This window comes from Drosophila sulfurigaster, chromosome 3, assembly GCF_023558435.1.
Source record: "Drosophila sulfurigaster albostrigata strain 15112-1811.04 chromosome 3, ASM2355843v2, whole genome shotgun sequence".
NCBI lineage: Eukaryota > Metazoa > Arthropoda > Insecta > Diptera > Drosophilidae > Drosophila > Drosophila sulfurigaster.
In genome coordinates this window covers 14852932-14870516 of record NC_084883.1, presented here as the reverse complement: position 1 = coordinate 14870516, position 17585 = coordinate 14852932, and the positions used below count along the sequence as shown (strand labels likewise).

Here is a 17585-nt window from a genome sequence, read left to right as displayed (position 1 = left end):
CTGGAAATACGCGACCAACTGTCACTTCAATTTCTGCTTCGAAGCTCCAAACACATGTGTCAGCAAGATGGCAGCAAGTGCAACACACACACACCTCCCACACCATATGTTGCCACTTGCTCCTCCACCTCGACGACAGCAGCAGCAACAAGGCGACAGCCTTGGTTTGAAGCCATGTCAGTTTATCGTCAGAGGTGCGTACGTGCCTTTGGCGTTTATTAGTTTTGTGCTGGACACGGTTGCTCGCCAAAGGAAATTAAAATAATTCAAGCATTAAATTCAATTTCATTTTTGCAGCTGCAAAAACGTTACTGCATGGAAAAGTCATAAGGTTATTTATATTTACACCATATCTTTAGCAACGTTGGACAGGAGACAAGAACTGTCCTCTAAACATTAAAGTTACATATAGTTGTTAAATTAAAATAATAAAAATGAGTGTTAAGAATAAATTTTATTTTCGATATTATTAATGATATATATATATATATATTGTTCACAGCATTTGTTTTCCAACTTTGCACAAGAGATATAAACTAGATTGCCCCTAAAAATAAACTTTTAAAAACTTCACGCCGTGCAATTGAAGGTTTTTGTATACTATAAAGACGAAAAAAACTACAAATATTGTTGTAAAAATGCATGAATGGAAAAGAATGAACTTAAAATTCTTAGTGTCTAACTGTCTTTATTTTACTAAGAAATCTTCATATTCATAATTTTACAAGTTTATTTTAACAATTTCTGTCATTCACAACTATTTTTGGTTGACTGCACTTTTCTTTAATAACTTGCCAGGCTGCCAACTTAAACTTAACTTCAAATAATACATTTAATTGTTTAATCTAAATTAATCAATCAAGATTTTCGAAGATTTTAACATTATACATGAATATCAACATTCGCTTAATTAATCGATAGAAAGTAAATGCTGAAATGATATGCATGAATATGTAATAAAAGCAAAAATGCTCGGCGATCACTGTGTGATGGCTGTGTACTCGCGTATTTACATATAGTATTCACCTATTCCGTTTTAGAACGTATCATAGCCAATAGAACACAAAATCCAATCCCATCAATTTTAGCCAGTTAAACAAATTTAATCCTTCGTGCAAGCACATATAAAAAAAGGCAGCTGCTGGCACAAAACTAAATCCAGACAATTGAATTTGTGTGCGGTGTTACTCGCCCTACAAAAACAATATACTGCAGTAGTACAGAATATACATACATATATGTATGTATATATATAAAATATATATGGATGATATACCAGTTTGTGTAAGAGTGGTGTGTATTGTTTTTTTTATTTTTTAGCATTGCTCAGTGTGTGGTATTATTTAAATTGAATTTGTAAATTAAGTTTATTGTGTTACAGCACACAGGAATTTATATTCTATGTGCGATTATTGTTTCGCTATTTTTTTGCTTTGTCTTTGGCATCTTTTTTTACAGCAAAAGCTTCGGTGGGCTTATGCGATATTTATTTATGGCCAACAACTTGTTTGTTGTGCCCGCCTCGCGCTCTCAAATGGAAATGGGTAAAAGGAATTGTATTTTATTGTATTCGCTGCGCTTCAATAGAAACAATTGAGCAATTGATTTGCATGCATACAATTTGTAACTGGGATTTGCATTGAGTGATTTATGAAAACGCGCGTCGCATGTTTCGCGGCTTTCTCAAATCATTTTGCAATTCTCAAACACACACTCTGCAAGTCCAATTGGCATAAGCTTCAACAATGAATATATCAGGATCAATCGAAAAATTCCCTTAAAATGCAAAATTAAATTCTAGACTCGTTGCAATATTTGTGCTCTTCGTTTGTGATTCACAAAAATATAAAAATTCTAATCTTGCTCGGTGGAAACATGCAAAAGTTCTGCCAAAAATTCATGCTCTAATAACTGCGAGCACACACATATAACATTTTTTCAGGCTTCCGGCAAAGCAATTGTTCAGTCATATCTTTAGATTTAACATTTTTGTACATTTAAATGCACATCCGGCAAATATCACGCATACGCACTGGTGTGCCTTGTGCCTTGTGCCTTGCCATGCAATTTACAATTTACATTTACTTGGCAAACCGTTAACAAATTTGGCGCAGCGTCTATTTGGCACCATTTGGTCAGCCAAACAAGCAAGAAAGAAATACTAGCAGCCGATGTACAAAATAAATTAAAAATCATATAAAAACGGACAACGCAATGCGGATCGAGGCGAGTTGGCGCCAGGGACAGGGTTGCTGCCGTCTGTGTGACGCCTATGGGGCAACAACCCTGGCGCATCATATTTACGATTAAATTCACTCATGACTTTTAGCGTGCTCCACAAATAAATAGAAATGGCCAACAAACTACAGCGCTGCAAATAAATGTAAATAGGAAATGGAATACATGACTGTGAAAAAAGAATGAACGAAAAAAGGCAAAAAGGGAAAAATTGTGCAACGTTGGCGAAAATTCTTCATGTGGCCCAGAAAAAAGTGTGTTTCAATGCTCAGCAAAAACTAAAAAAAATGTAACACAGCCAAGAAATATAACTAATGACCAAGTGTTAGAAGGACGAAATGTGTGTTAGCAGTCGCTTTAAAGTGTCCTTCGTGTCCCCATAAAAAGTTGACAGACGACCCTGGGGACCATTGATGGGTCAACGCAATAGGGTTGACAACATCGAGTAGAGGGTGATTGAAGTGCTCTTAAATTGAAATCATAATCTCTCCGAAGAATTTTCACCCTCTTTTCCAATTTATTGCTAATGAGCTGCTCAGCAATTGCGTCACGTAAAATGTGAGTGTGTTCAGCTTCAGGTTTGCATTCCAGCATGCAACAGAGTTGTAAGTGCCACCTGCTTCACGTAAAGGAGACATAACTATTTAAATGTGAATATTAACTGGCGGCAGCCTGGGCAAAGGACATGAAATGAATTCGGATGGTCGCTTAATTATCTCGCACGTACAACTCGACCAGCTGGCGATGCAAATATTTGGCAAGTGACGCCTGGTCGGTAACTGGGTGCAGGTAATTAGCATTGAAGAGCAGTGCATATAAATTAATTAAATGCAAAACACGCTCGTTGTGCGGTACGTAAAATGCATTTGGCATCGGCATTGGTAACGGCGAAAAGGCTGTGACACCTAAGCGCATAATTTATGTGGCCAAATGATAAAGTAAATGGAGCTCCAACTGACATAATGATATTGGTGTGAACGCCTTAGGCTAGGCGACTAAGAACACGATTTATGGAACAAAGTAAATAACAACCCACTTTCAAAGTAAGTACAAACAACCCTCAACTAAGTCAGTTGGTCAGCTGGTCAGTTGTTCGCTGGTCATTCCAGAACCATCCCCATTGGGCAAGTTTAAGAGTAAACGATGCTGCCACAGACAGCAGCAGGAGCAGCAGCAGCACTTGAACATCGACTGGTGCCAATTTTGTGTTGATTACACGACAACATTGTCGTTGCCACCCTTTGTTGCACGCTGTCTAGTGGGTGGGTGGGTGAAATGTCCTGACAAGGGTCAAACGAAAGTTTTACGAGCTCTCGCCTGCATTTAAACTAAAGCTATTTAATGTGTTGTTCCTTGTCGTTGTTGTTGCGATTGCTGTTGTTTATTTTAAGTTTAATTCGTTTGCCGGCAAAAAGGAAATTGGTTTAAGTGGAAGTGGAGCGAGCAAACGGGGAAGGAAACTTCTAGCTGGTAGAGGGTAACCAAAGGGAGATTTATCTAGTGAAAGTTTCGCACCTGAACTGCCACTGACAGCATCGATTTGGACACGGAGATGGAGATGGATGCAGAACTTTCTTGTTTTATTTTCACATAATAGTTAAGCCAAATAGCCAGTAAAGTAGTATCTTTCAGTTCCGGTGAATGTAAATGAAAAGTGAAAATTTTGCGGCATCCTCGATTTTAAAGTTACTCAAAAATTTAAAGTGAAGCGAGCTTTGCTCAATCTCTGCGCTGTCGACTGCCATATTATAAATCTTCAACTATCTGACAGAGTTGGCATGTTGTTTTTTCTACGGCGGCTGCTGTTGCTGTTGCCCCATGATGGGGCAGCTTTGTTTCTGCCAAAATCATACATCAATTTTGCTACATTCGTCAGCATTGCAACCGAAATATCATGCTCCACAAAGAGAAGGAGAGATGAAGCGGGGCTGCGGAAGTCTGCTTGGTTGCAACGATAACAAATGCCGCAACTGATGTGTACGTGAATGTTGCACAGTTGCACAGTTTTTGGTTTTTTGGGTAGTTTTGCATTTTGCCGCGGAAATTTTCGACGCACTCGTTTTCGGGCAAATGTCAGACGATGACGACGACATGGCAAGGAATTTGAAAGTGATGTCTGCCAGACCGAAATTGTCAAAACAATTAATCATTGATGAAGAAAACGTACAACATGCAACAGCCACAGCATGCAACCGCAACATCAACAGCCGCCCCCCGACTATGTGTACCGAATGTCATTAGTCTGAATAAATTTATTTGCAGACAGTTTTGCCCGTTGTCCATTTGTCTCTCAAACTAGTTGTTGGAGCAGCTCTTAATGCATTTGGCATTTTCCATTTTGTAGCAACTAGCAAAATCTACCACATAATTATTTTAATTAGTCTGATTGAAATCCAGAGAGAAACAGAGGCACTTAAAACATTGCTTTTGCATGAGAAACTCTCTCTTATGAAACGACGCCTTGGGAGAAATATTATTATCAAAGCAACAATTGCAAAGGAATAATTGATAAACATCATTGATTTATTTAATTGCCCTATATTAAGCATTCAATTTCATTTGCTTTATTCATACACATGCTTGATAATTTCATTCAATTAGGTCAGTTTGCATATGCTCAAGTTTGCCTGAGAGACTCAGATTCAGTTAATGCCTTTATCAATATTTGAGCCAAACTCATTTGTGCCACATGCAATTAGAGCCATTTAACTCTTACATAAATAGTTTACTTAGTTTACATCATTTAGGCTCAACTATTTGTAGAACATTTACTTTTAATTAAAACATAATTGAATAATAGAATTCAACGCAAGGTAAAATTTCGAAGAACATTCACAGTTAATTATGTTATTTTTAAATGATGCCAGATATAATAATATTCTTGATTAGTTTAAGCTTTTTTTAATCGATTCTATATAAAAAACCAATAAGTAATTTTTAAATTATAAAATTTTAGAAAGCTATTTAGCTATTATTAATTTTTATAGATTTAATAGAAAATTAGTTAAATAATTTACAGTATGGAGAATATTTTGAATTCTTGGCACAATGCATATCTTTTCTAGTTAAGTAGTTAAATATTTAAATTTAAATTTTTAGATTCATCTAACGAAATATTATTATTTAAAAACAAAACAATGAACGTAAAAGAATAACGTGTTAAATATAATGTTTTAACTCATAGTTTTTTTTTTTTCACCTAGAATGTAATCCTAAATATAATTATTTTATTTGATTCTAAATGGATTTCCTACGCAATACTTTTAAATTTGAAATGTATACAAAAAATATTTGGATTCATAGTTAATCTTATTTTCGCAAATTTAAAATTTGAAATTTAGATTTCAAGTGCACTAGAAATGGATTTCATAGAAAGTATTTTTGATTTTTGACTTTGTGTTTTTCATAGTTTTTAAAGTCCGTTAAATATTTTTCAAATTTTACATATGTAAATAAAATAAATTTCCTAGTTTTATGTTTTAATTCATGGATTTATATATTTTTTGACCCCAGTTTGAATCGCGCCTTTAAAGTGCATTAAACAAATAATCGCTGCCAATACTAGAGCCTGCAACAAAAAAGGTAAGAGAATGACGGAACGGCTTGTTTAGTCCAATCAAATGTTGTTCCAATTAGCCACGCGACTTTAGAGAGCCCGGTTGACAGTCGATTTGAAGAGCAGAGAGAACTCGAGTGCCCGTTACACGCTTAGCCACTTTAAGCGCTTGTTGACAACCATAAAAATCGAAATCCACGATGGATGAAAAAAAAAGACCAAAACAATTTCGAACACACAAAAAGCACAGCTCTTGAAATGCGTGATAAATATAGAAAGAGAGAGTAACAGAAAACAGAGAACGGAGAACGAGAACGGAGATGGTGTGTGTGTGAGAGTGGGAAAGAAAAAGGTGAAGGTGAACAGATACATTATGGTCAACATAAAATAGATTTTGTTTTTTCTACGTTTTCGTTTCGTTTCTTTCCGATTCGCTCTTGATTGTCACGAATAGAAGGCGAAAACAGAGCGCATAAAAATCGAAGTCGAATTTAATGTTGTCGACAGGTGATTGGAATTTCTTTGCGATTTGTTGCTCGAGTCGTGCCCTTGGTCCCATCGATGGGGCATTTTATGTCCCATAAAGACACATAAAATCTATGGAAATGATATCGTTACGAAAACAACAAACTGTCCCGTTGTTAGATATTTAAAATTGCAATAAAATGCTTGATGATACATAAGTGACACTTAATTGAATAATAAACACGGGTAGATACACATAATTATTTTCTTTGAATTCATTACTTTTAACCATCATGTTTATTATTATTGAATTTTATTAAAAGCTATATAAAATAGATTATTCAAATCTCGCATCTTAATTATTGACTAACAGAAAAATACTATCTTGTTTGTATAAATATAATATCTATATTAGAAAATTAATTAAATGCTGCTTTCACATTCGTATGGTTTTATTTTGTTTTATTGGGATGCAACTTTTGTTTACTTGTAAAGTTTATTAAATAATTTATTTTATGCTTTTCGCACATGGGCCATAAAAAATTTCATTAAAAACTGATTTCCTATGAAAATGCAATCAGCAAAAGTCGACACTGTTGAAAAAAATTAAACAAAAATACAAAATGACTGAACACAAAGATACCTTGCACTCAAAAACACGGAAATTGCGCAACCAAAAGTTTTTCCAATTTTTTTTTATACCTTTCTGAACTACCTTCCCATCTGCGCTGTCACAATAGGGTATTGGAAAAAAGGCGGTTAAAAGGCGAAGAGTGCAAACCGCAATTAATTAAATCCGCAGTTAATTTTATTGCCGGCGGAAGTGGCAGCGGCAAAAATAGCACAAATGAAATTATAGCCGATGACGAGCATGCAAAAAAAAAATTTGTCATCCCCACAGAAAAAATACGAGTATTTCCCACCAGCTTCCAGCTTATCACAGCCCACGTTAAATTGTGTGCGAAAGTGACAAAGACATTTACTTTATGAAAGCAGTGTGTAATTTAAATTAAGTTTTTGCGAAATCTTTTTAATTGCAAATTTGTACTTTAATGAACGAAGTTTTCCAAATTAAAACGTATGTGTTTGATTAAATCATAAATACAAAGAAAAGCCAACATTTATGATTGAAATTATATTAATTTAAATTGAATTATGTTAAGTTTTATTTTACTCTTTTGAGTTGTTCCCTTTTTTTTTTAAATGAGAGTGACAATTATCGATTGTCCTGAATGGCGTCCAATGCCTTGATTCGAATCTTTCCATTTCCATTTGACCGGCACCTGTAATTAATCTATTATGCGGATTGCGTGAGGCACTCTTTCGTTGCATGCCACTTGAAAACAGCAAACTGCTTGCATGCAAATTATTGCAAGTTGAGCATGTCCCGAAAAAAAAGTTGTATCCTCCAGCTACAACTACAACTCATAATCGACCAAAATCGCGTGTTGCAAACTTAGCTACAAGTTTTTCGCTGCAACTCGAAACTTTTCGACTGCCTTCTGGACTCCTTGGCATGATTTTTGATTTCGTTGCATGTTGCGAGTCTGTGTTTTTGACCTTCATGTTCACGTTCACTCTCCTCCACTCCTGAGAGGCGGCACCGCGCCATCATTAGGAAGCTTGTTGAAGTGGCTACATGAGCTTCGAGCGCCTTTGCGTGCCCTTTGATGTATTGCAATTTTCGATTCAGGTGTGGAAATTCCCTTTTCAAGCTTTCGTGTCTTTCAATCCAGCGCCATTCAGTGCCTTTTCTATCTGCAAGTATTAAGTATCATGCACATTTAATTCGGAGTTCAAACGAAATGTGAACCACTCCCACTCAAACTCCTTCTCCGATTCTCCCTTCAGTCACAGAATACTTTGGTCCACCGCACACCTTTCAACAAAGAGCACACAAAAAAGCACATTGGTTTAATTTGAATGAATGCTGTTGGGATGAATGAAAAAAAATAGTACAGAAAAAAAAGAACAAATATACATATAAATATGTATGTATAAAGTCGTAAGACTGAAAGCGCAAATGGAATAACTAATAAAATTTTCGACTGCAAATGAACAAAGTTGCCTGCGAAAACACCACAAAAGCTGAATTGCGCTCCTTTCGTGGCCAACTTCGACTCTGCTCTGGCAGTTAACTGTTAACTACCAACTGCGAACTGCGAATTGCCGGCTTAATTAACTTGGCTTATAAAATTTTATGCTAACTCGCAGTGCGCATAGCAAAGCATTATCTATGAGTGCTGTAATAGTTGCCCATAAAGGTTGTCTATGCAAATATGTTGCAATATCTTTGTTGCCACTCAATTGTTGTTGGCTTTCCGCGCAGAGTTCCATCTCTTCTTCATACTCATCCTAATCCTGGTGCTGTCTGATGTCCAACCTCCCACGCCGCGTGCATAAATCAAAAGTGAAATTTTTACACGCGCCAAACTGTCTGTGAAAATTTCATTTACATGTGCCGCGGCATGTTCTCAGCTCTCATTTCCCATTTCCCAGCTCACAAACTTTTCAGCTTCCACGTTTCCCAAATATATTATAGCAAACAAAAAAAAAAGAGGATAGACGGACGACACCAAAGCTGAAGGGTCACAGCAACACGTTTTTAATTGTTTTTTGAGGTTTTTCGGACAATATTCAAAGAGAGTAATTTAAATTCCAGTCTGTAGCCTGTGGCGACTTTTTTAGTATTCTCGGATATTCATAGCAAGAGGATTGCAAATTCCTGCCCACATGCGTATTGACAACATTTATGAATATGAAATATAAACTTCATATTAAAATATAGTCTGAAGAACGAAATGTTAGATATAGTTCATTTAGCAAAATTGCAATAAATATTATGTTTCTCAACTAAATGTATATTCTTAACTAAAATGTGTTTTAATTTTTAATGTCTTTTATAGATTTTAATAATACGATTTTCCATTAAATAAAATATGTTTTAGCAATGAGTTCACTATAAAATGTAAATGCTTTCCAAATGTCTAAAACATTCGTTAAAAAACGTTTTTATTTTAATTAAAAACACTTTACGAGATTGTAGATTCTTAAATTTCTACAAAATAAAATATACTTTAATGAGTAAAAATTTAAATACTTTTAGAGTCAAGATAAAGCAAGCTGATACACCCATTAAATAATAATAAATAATACTTTAAAAAAAAGTTTTATATTTTTAGAAACATTTTTATGTATTTTATTTAAAAGACGAAGTCATCCTGTGTGCAATTTATCTCCATTGGAGTATAGTTCCTCATTTATTCGGAGTCCATCTCCTTGTAGAGATTCACACTAATTGCTGGCCTACAGTGTACTCGTAGTTTATGACTGTGCTGTAGTAGCATCTAATGTGCATATTACAAAACCTATTAACATATTTGCCAACGTGTTTAACAACAAAACCAACAGCAACAACATGAACAGCAACCCGTGATGCTCTGGCCACCAATCAGCCAGAGTCCGACTTTGTTGGTGGTCACGTTTGTGAAGCCAGACAACGAGACAGCCTTGCATAATTGCGCCGCCAAGTGCAGGTCTGCAGTTCTTCTACCTCATCACATAAATAACCCACCCAACATACAAACACACACATACACTCATTTTAAAAATTTATATAGTACTGCATGTAAGCATGTGTGTGTGTGTGTGTGCTCGTATGTTGTTTGGCTTTTTGTCTAGCATGGCTATTATGCAAATGGCACTTTGTTTTAACAACGCATTGCGGTTGCCCTGCTGGTCTGATAGCTCCAGCTTTAGCTTTGGCTTTGGCTGTAGCTCTGGCTCTGGCTACAGCTCTGGCTGTGCCTCTGTCTCCGACATTAGTTCGTCATCAACGTTTCCCCTGGTCCTCATCTCCCCGTTGGCCACATTACGCGCACAATTAATATGCCAAGTGTTATGTGTGCGCATACTAATGACTTTTTCCAGCTACACATCTGTATCAGCATTTGCATTTGCATCTGCATCTGCAACTGACTAATGCCGCACTCATCTGTCAACTGTGGTCATCTATCAATAATTGTTCAACTGCCTCGAAACAAAACTGCGGCGCAGGCGCAGCAGTTTCTCCCACAACTGACGCACAGCCCGTCATCATTAATCCTGCTTGACAATTGTCAGTGAGTAAGCCAGACAGAGAGAGAGAGAGAAGAAGGGGAAGATGTCTTTCTTGACAGGTTTACTGCAAAAGGGGCGTATTAACTTCTTGAGTGCACTTAAAGTTTTACGAGCACAGATCCACAGATACTTAAAACCTAGACAGACTCTTCTCCAACTTTAAACTATCTGTGTGCTCAACTGAAACACCCTGTATTTGTAAGTTGACACAGCCAAACCACGTAAACGTTGTAAAGGTAAACAGTTAAGTGGCATCGCTTGTTGGCGCTTCTACCACGGCCAACAAATGGCACGAAAACGCCAGCACAATAAAGCCCAAAAAACACACACACACACATTCAGATAGTCGGCTAATACAAACAAGAAGCAGGCAACACACAAAAAAGTCAAGTCAACCCAATAAAATAAATCAAAAGAAAGTAAAATTACGACGCGTCGAGCGATCGAACTGCGAATATACATGCTGTAGACAACGACAGCAACAACAACAAAAAAATCATTTCAATAAAATCAACAGCGAGAAAAAAACTTTCGCTACTTCAGTGGCAAAAACAAAAAAATAATGTAAAACCAAAAAAATTGGGAAGTACAACATATCGATGCTTCTATACTCTCATAAAGTAAAACATTAAAAGAAAATAATATAATTAACGATTTGCTTTAACAATTAACGAATTAATTTATGCAGACTAAGCGATAAAATATTACAAAAATTAAAAATTATCTGAATGTAACATAATATCATAAAATTAGAGTTGATAGTATTATTATTATTATACATATAATATATTACCCCAAAGCTTATAAAATCAAAATAATATAATAATGATTAATTCATAAAACAAGAATTAATTTATGCGATACATAAAACTTTCAATAAAATGTTCAAGGTTTTTCGTTAAGATTTTATTGCATAAAACTTGTTAAAAGTGCTTAAAAATTTCAATAAATTTTAGCTTTTATTTGTTTGATGTATTTTTTCATAAATAATTCAAGCAAATTGTAATAAATTTGAAATCAAATTTCAGACAAAATGGTTCAAAATTACAAGACATTTTTATCATTTATTATTATTTTACATTTGGTATATTTCTATTCTAAAAAATCGCTTCAAATATTTAGAATAACGTAACGTAACCTACATTATTTTATACACTTCGTTATCTGTTTCACAAGTGATCGGCGATACTTGTGACAAGAGTATCGAAAACCGTTGAATTGAACTCATTGGGTGTTGCTTTTGAGGTGAAGCATCATTATCATGGTCAAGCCGGCGTAGCCCACGCATGAGCAGAATACAAATACAATACAGCGAAGACTCTCACACACATTCACATACACTGACACACACTCTCTTACACTCACTTGTTGTAGATTGGCAAAGTGGACGTGCCACAGGCGAGAACAACTTTTTTTTTTGTTGCCCAGTCGCTCGATCGGTTGTTGGTTTGCTTGTCATGTGAATTTGGGTGAAATGTTTGTCGCTGGCTTTCAAATTCGTGGCTGGCTTTTCAGTTTGCAACGAGCCACACAAGCCGTGTGTGGTGTGGTGTCGCCTAAACGCAGAGAAAGCCAAACAAAACTACAACCAACTCAACACTCATTGGCAATGTCTTGTGGCTGCCAAAAGTTCAACCTGCTGCCGCTGCTGCTGCTATTTCTGCTACTCGGATCAGCTGCAGCACAGCAGGCCGCCGCCTCCGTGGGCACAACACCCAGCTCTCCGCTGCTGAAACAATCCCAGAACACTTTCGTACAATGGGTGCTCTCGCTGCTACCCCAACGACCCGGTGCCATAGAAACCGCCACGTTGGCCACACTCAGCAGCTCGGCCACCTCGCCCACTGAGGCACCATTGTCTTCGTCGTCATCCAGTGCAGCCACCACGACCAGCACCACATCAGCACCCACCATGGGCACCACAACCACACGTCGAGTCACTACTCCCGCACCACCCACTTTGAATCCACCGCGCAACTGCACCGATTGTGTCTGCGGAGTGGCAAACATACAGAAGCGCATCGTGGGTGGCCAGGAGACGGAGGTGCATCAGTATCCCTGGGTGGCCATGCTGCTCTATGGCGGACGCTTCTATTGTGCCGGCTCGCTGCTCAACGATCAGTTCCTGCTGACGGCGTCGCATTGTGTGTATGGCTTCCGCAAGGAGCGCATTTCGGTGCGTCTGCTTGAGCACGATCGCAAGATGTCGCATCTGCAGAAGATCGATCGCAAGGTGGCAGAGGTGATCACACATCCCAAGTACAATGCTCGTAACTACGACAACGATATTGCTATCATCAAACTCGACGAACCTGTGGAGTTCAATGAGGTGTTGCATCCAGTCTGCATGCCGACTCCAGGTCGCAGTTTCAAGGGAGAGACAGCGATCGTCACCGGCTGGGGAGCACTCAAAGTGGGCGGACCCACCTCTGATACCTTACAAGTAAGTAAGGGAAAAGCTTAATGATCAGCTATGGAATATTCACACTCTTTTCCGTTCTTCCAGGAGGTAATGGTGCCAATTCTATCGCAAGACGAATGCCGCAAGAGTCGCTACGGCAACAAGATCACCGACAATATGCTGTGCGGTGGCTACGATGAGGGCGGCAAGGATTCCTGCCAGGGCGACAGCGGTGGTCCACTGCACATTGTGCCGAATGGTACGCGGGAGCATCAGATCGCTGGAGTTGTTTCGTGGGGCGAGGGCTGTGCCAAGGCCGGTTATCCGGGCGTCTATGCGCGAGTGAATCGCTATGGCACCTGGATCAAGAACCTCACCAAGCAGGCTTGTCTGTGCCATCAAGAGACCAAGAAGATCAAGTAGCCGAGCAGCTGCAACTAACTTTAAGGCAATCACTGCCAGAGCTCTACCCTATAAACTCCAAATTGATCAGCACTTTAAAACGATTATGCGAAATTACAGTTTTTGGTAGCGAAAACTTTTTCGTTTCGTTGCAAATCGTCCGAGAGATTTAAACTCACGAAATTCTAAAAAAAACAATCGCGGAAAATTCAGTTTTTATTTGCTCACACAAAAGCTGAAATTTTTCTGCAGATGAAACTTTTTAAATTATTTTCTTACTGATCAAATTGGTAGTTGGCTCTGCAAGTGTATTTAGGCTTCGACTAATCGAAGATAATTGGCTCGATTCGTTTATTTATTGATTAAAAAAAGAAAAACTACTGCCAAGTAGAGTGTTCTATAGTAGTTCTGCATTCCACTCGCTGGTACAGTCAACAACCTTCGGTTGGGTCCGGTCTAGCCAGTTTAAGATTCAGGTTCAGGTTGAGTTCTATTTCAGGCTTCTTGCAGCTTGTGGCGCATCCTCGGCAACTCAGTTGCCAATTGCCAGTTGGCCACAAAAGTTCTGTGCAGCGAAAATATGAGATACGAATATATTTGCTTCCTATCGGTGCTGAGCCTTTGTCTGGCCACGCCCAGTCTACGTGGCGTCTCTGAGCCGGGCAAGATTCTGGAGTCGTTGAGCAACCTGCGTCAAAATAGTTTTCTCGACTGGATCGTCTCCATCCTGGGACCCGACTACACCGACACCAATGCTCCGGCGAAGCGCGAATGTCCCGCCTGTGGTTGTGGCAACATCAACACCAGGCATCGCATTGTTGGCGGCCAGGAGACGGAGGTGCACGAGTATCCATGGATGGCCATGCTCATGTGGTTTGGTAGCTTCTACTGCGGTGCCTCGCTGGTCAACGATCAGTACGCTGTAACTGCCGCACACTGTGTCAATGGCTTCTATCATCGCCTGATCACAGTTCGCTTGCTGGAGCACAACCGCCAAGACTCGAATGTGAAAATTGTGGACAGACGTGTGAGTCGTGTGCTGGTGCATCCCAACTACAGCACTCTCAACTTTGACAGTGACATCGCTTTGATTCGCTTCAATGAGCCAGTGCGTCTAGGCATCGACATGCATCCTGTATGCCTGCCAACCCCAACCGAAACTTACGCTGGCCAAACTGCTGTGGTTACGGGATGGGGAGCTCTCAGCGAAGGCGGACCTGTGTCCGATACGCTTCAAGAGGTGGAGGTGCCTGTGTTGTCACAGCAAGAGTGCCGCGACAGCAACTATGGCAGCTCCAAGATCACCGACAACATGATCTGTGCCGGCTACGTGGAGGAGGGCGGCAAGGACTCTTGCCAGGGCGACAGCGGAGGACCGATGCATGTGATTAGCGGTGAACAAACCTATCAGCTGGCTGGCATTGTGTCTTGGGGCGAAGGTTGTGCCAAGCCGGGCTCTCCGGGTGTCTACACACGCGTCAGCAACTTCAACGAGTGGATCAGGGCCAACACTCGCGACTCGTGTGCCTGCAGCCAACCTGAAGAGCCAGCAGCTCCAGAAGCCATCAGCACTACCACAACGGAGCAGCCAGAGGCGGGCACAGCTGCCTCCTCTGAGACAAGCCCTGCTAGCGAATCAACTGAACCCGATCCGGTTACCGATCTTATATAAATATGAAAGAAAATTTCAAATAAAGGCTTTGCTCATTTCATTCGCATAAAAGGCTTTGTTCTTACCAACAGGGTACAAGAGTAAGGGCTTTTTTCATGGTTATTATGTCAAGTTAAATATGCTCATTTTATTCACATACATATATTGAATTCTTCGTTCTGAAAGCCCTATTAATGCAAAGCCCAAGTGCAAGAGGTTTGGGAGGCTGTCAGAGGGTTAATTTAAAAATAACTTCATTCTACATTATACCATCGCATTGAGTTTGCTATTCTGTTGACTTTTCTACGTTTCTTTCTTGACTTTTGCTTTTGTGACTTTTGTTTTTGCAAATCAACGGAACTAGATCCGGTTATTAGCTTATGAGTGAAAAAACATATAACTGTTTCTCCTATTTTGTTTGGCAACCCACATGATGAAAAATCTTAAAAGGAAAGATCAAACTTTTTTATTTATTGCTGTGAAAGTATTTCAGCATTAGCATCATGATGTAAGCTTTGCGAGGAATCAATAACATGATCAAATTGGATACCCTTATATCCTCTTCTTAATTCTCTGTCTTCTCATATTAAGTTCAGTTGCTTCAAATATGAAAGCCTGAGCACATTTTTAATGCCGATTGATATCAACAAATCGAGTACTGAACCTGCCATAATAAACCCTTTATCAATTCCGCACTGATTAAAACCAGTGTTGTTTGGCTTTTAAAGCAATCCGGTTTTACAAATTTCCGATTAGCTTTCGAAGGCGTTGGATGAGTATATTCGTATGTATTTGACCCTCAGGTGACCGAGTTGTTATTGTTCTTTGCCTTGTTAACTGCCTCTCTGGAGTTGCTTCAATTTCCGCCTGTTTCTCTGCTTGTTTCCAATTTTCCCCTGAGGCCATGCTCAATTTTAGATCCCGAAATTGCCACTAAATCAAAACACGATTCGCACCAGCAACAACTCCTACACACTGTGCGGATATCTCGCATTGGCATCCAGTTGAGCAACGATCCTGGCAGCATTGATAAATAACTATATAATAGAATAACCAGCGCACAAAAGGTGCAAAAGCTTTTAAGGTGGCATTAAGTGAGAAATATACAACATATAAAGAGGGACAAAAAAGAGGAGAGGCAGAGTATGAGGGAGAAAAAGTATTGAGAGATGAAGCGAGACAGAAACCCGCACTTAAATTATTGCCATCCTCGAGCCAAGTTTATATTTTGTGGCAAACAATATTTATTTTCATTCGTGTTTGCATCGTTTTTACGAACTCTTTTTTTCTTTTTGTTTTTGTTTGCGTCCAAGGCGCAAATTTGCTGCAATTGAGCGCATTTTAGTGTTTTGGTTGCCTGCAGGTTAGAAGTATTTATTGGGGCGTAAAATTGTTTGATTGAATATTAGTGCGGTGCCTTTATAAATTCATTTTTAGCTTTCTCTTTCGTCGGCTTGTTAAAAGCATAAACTGACTTAAAGGATGCAATTTCAGATGAAAATTTAAATAGCTGTGTTTGCTCTTTTTAGTTGACTTAAAATAGAGTAAACTAAAAACTATAACTTTAAAAGCAAAAACTTTAAATGCTTTAAAATATTGATTAATATTATATTAAAATTTTCAATGAGAGAAAAATGTACATTTTCTACATAAGCAGACTATATAACTTCTATATAAAAGGAATTGATAAACGGTAGCAGTATTCAACATATTTAATTTCTATTATACATTTAATATAGTTACTTTTACAATTGATATTAATTTCCAATACCGGGGCAAATGCAATTTATAATTAATATTATAAAGTGAATAACATCCTCTGTAGATAACAACTTATAACATCTGCTGTCTTAAACCACAGACACCTCTTCTAATTTTATTGGAAATCTAAGTTATTCTATTATGTTAAAGTCCACTAAGAAAATGCAACTTGCTTCTCGATCTCAACAGTTCAACACCACCCACAAATAAAAGTGTAAATAGATACAATGTTTTTACATCGCGAACCGCCTTTATTTGCATGCAAAAAAGAGAGCAGAAGAATTTCAACGATACAAGGAAACGTATTTAGGCAATTCCAATCATATGCAAAGCACTGCTCACAGTGTTGATTAGAGTAACAGTGCATACGAGGGCGCCCACAAGCATTTTCTCTATCATGATCAGCACCACATCGAGTATGTTTGCAGCCGGCTAAGAGGACGGATAGAAAGAGTTTAATGGATCTCGATAGAAATGGAACAATAATAAAGTTTGCAAAAGCCACCTCAATAAATGTTATGGTAAGACTTAACGTTCGCTGTGCGATGACAACTCCAAGAGAAACGCAAGTTATGAGGGCCATCAGTGTGACTAAGGCCAAGGCTTCCACCAAGCGAACAGCGACGGGCATTTTAAATACATTAACTTTATACTGATAATTTTCAAAATTTTTACAAAATCTTCGCAAACGAAATTCGAAATTTATATAAAATGACAGCTTGCTGTAAGTCAAGTTGTTTGATTTTCTTGTTTCTCATCTTTTTTTCTCATCTTCCTTTGCCATAACTTGTTAAAATCCATTTTGCGTTTGCGTACAAAAAGTAGTAAAATAAGCCCACGCTGTTTGCCAACTGATTGCCGCAGTAAAGCCACAAAACCGCCAACAAATTATAGTTTTCCATCTCTTGTTTTTTTGTTGTTTGTTCTTTGTTGTTATTCCATTGCAAGGCTTTAACTCTTTTTTTTCAATATGCAATTCCAATTATCCTATG

At 38.3% G+C, this 17585-nt stretch overlaps 3 protein-coding genes across 3 annotated transcripts; 2 read left to right on the top strand and 1 right to left on the bottom strand.

The window, feature by feature from the left end:
• The first annotated feature begins 106 nt into the window (after positions 1-106).
• On the top strand, positions 107-13558 carry LOC133845737 (serine protease 44). The gene is made up of 4 exons (XM_062280295.1): positions 107-194; positions 10007-10083; positions 11658-12821; positions 12885-13558. Exons 1-4 carry the CDS (start codon positions 107-109, stop codon positions 13200-13202), a joined length of 1647 nt encoding a protein of 548 aa, XP_062136279.1. The 3' UTR covers positions 13203-13558.
• Positions 13559-13706: 148 nt separating this feature from the next.
• On the top strand, positions 13707-14904 carry LOC133843756 (trypsin-1). Its single transcript, XM_062277432.1, has one exon. The coding sequence runs from the start codon at positions 13762-13764 to the stop codon at positions 14851-14853; it is 1092 nt and encodes a 363-aa protein (XP_062133416.1). The 5' UTR covers positions 13707-13761; the 3' UTR covers positions 14854-14904.
• Positions 14905-16816: 1912 nt separating this feature from the next.
• LOC133842629 (uncharacterized) lies at positions 16817-17311 on the bottom strand. The gene is made up of 2 exons (XM_062275810.1): positions 17099-17311; positions 16817-17025 (listed from the first exon to the last, which is right to left on the bottom strand). Exons 1-2 carry the CDS (start codon positions 17222-17224, stop codon positions 16900-16902), a joined length of 252 nt encoding a protein of 83 aa, XP_062131794.1. The 5' UTR covers positions 17225-17311; the 3' UTR covers positions 16817-16899.
• Positions 17312-17585: the final 274 nt, after the last annotated feature.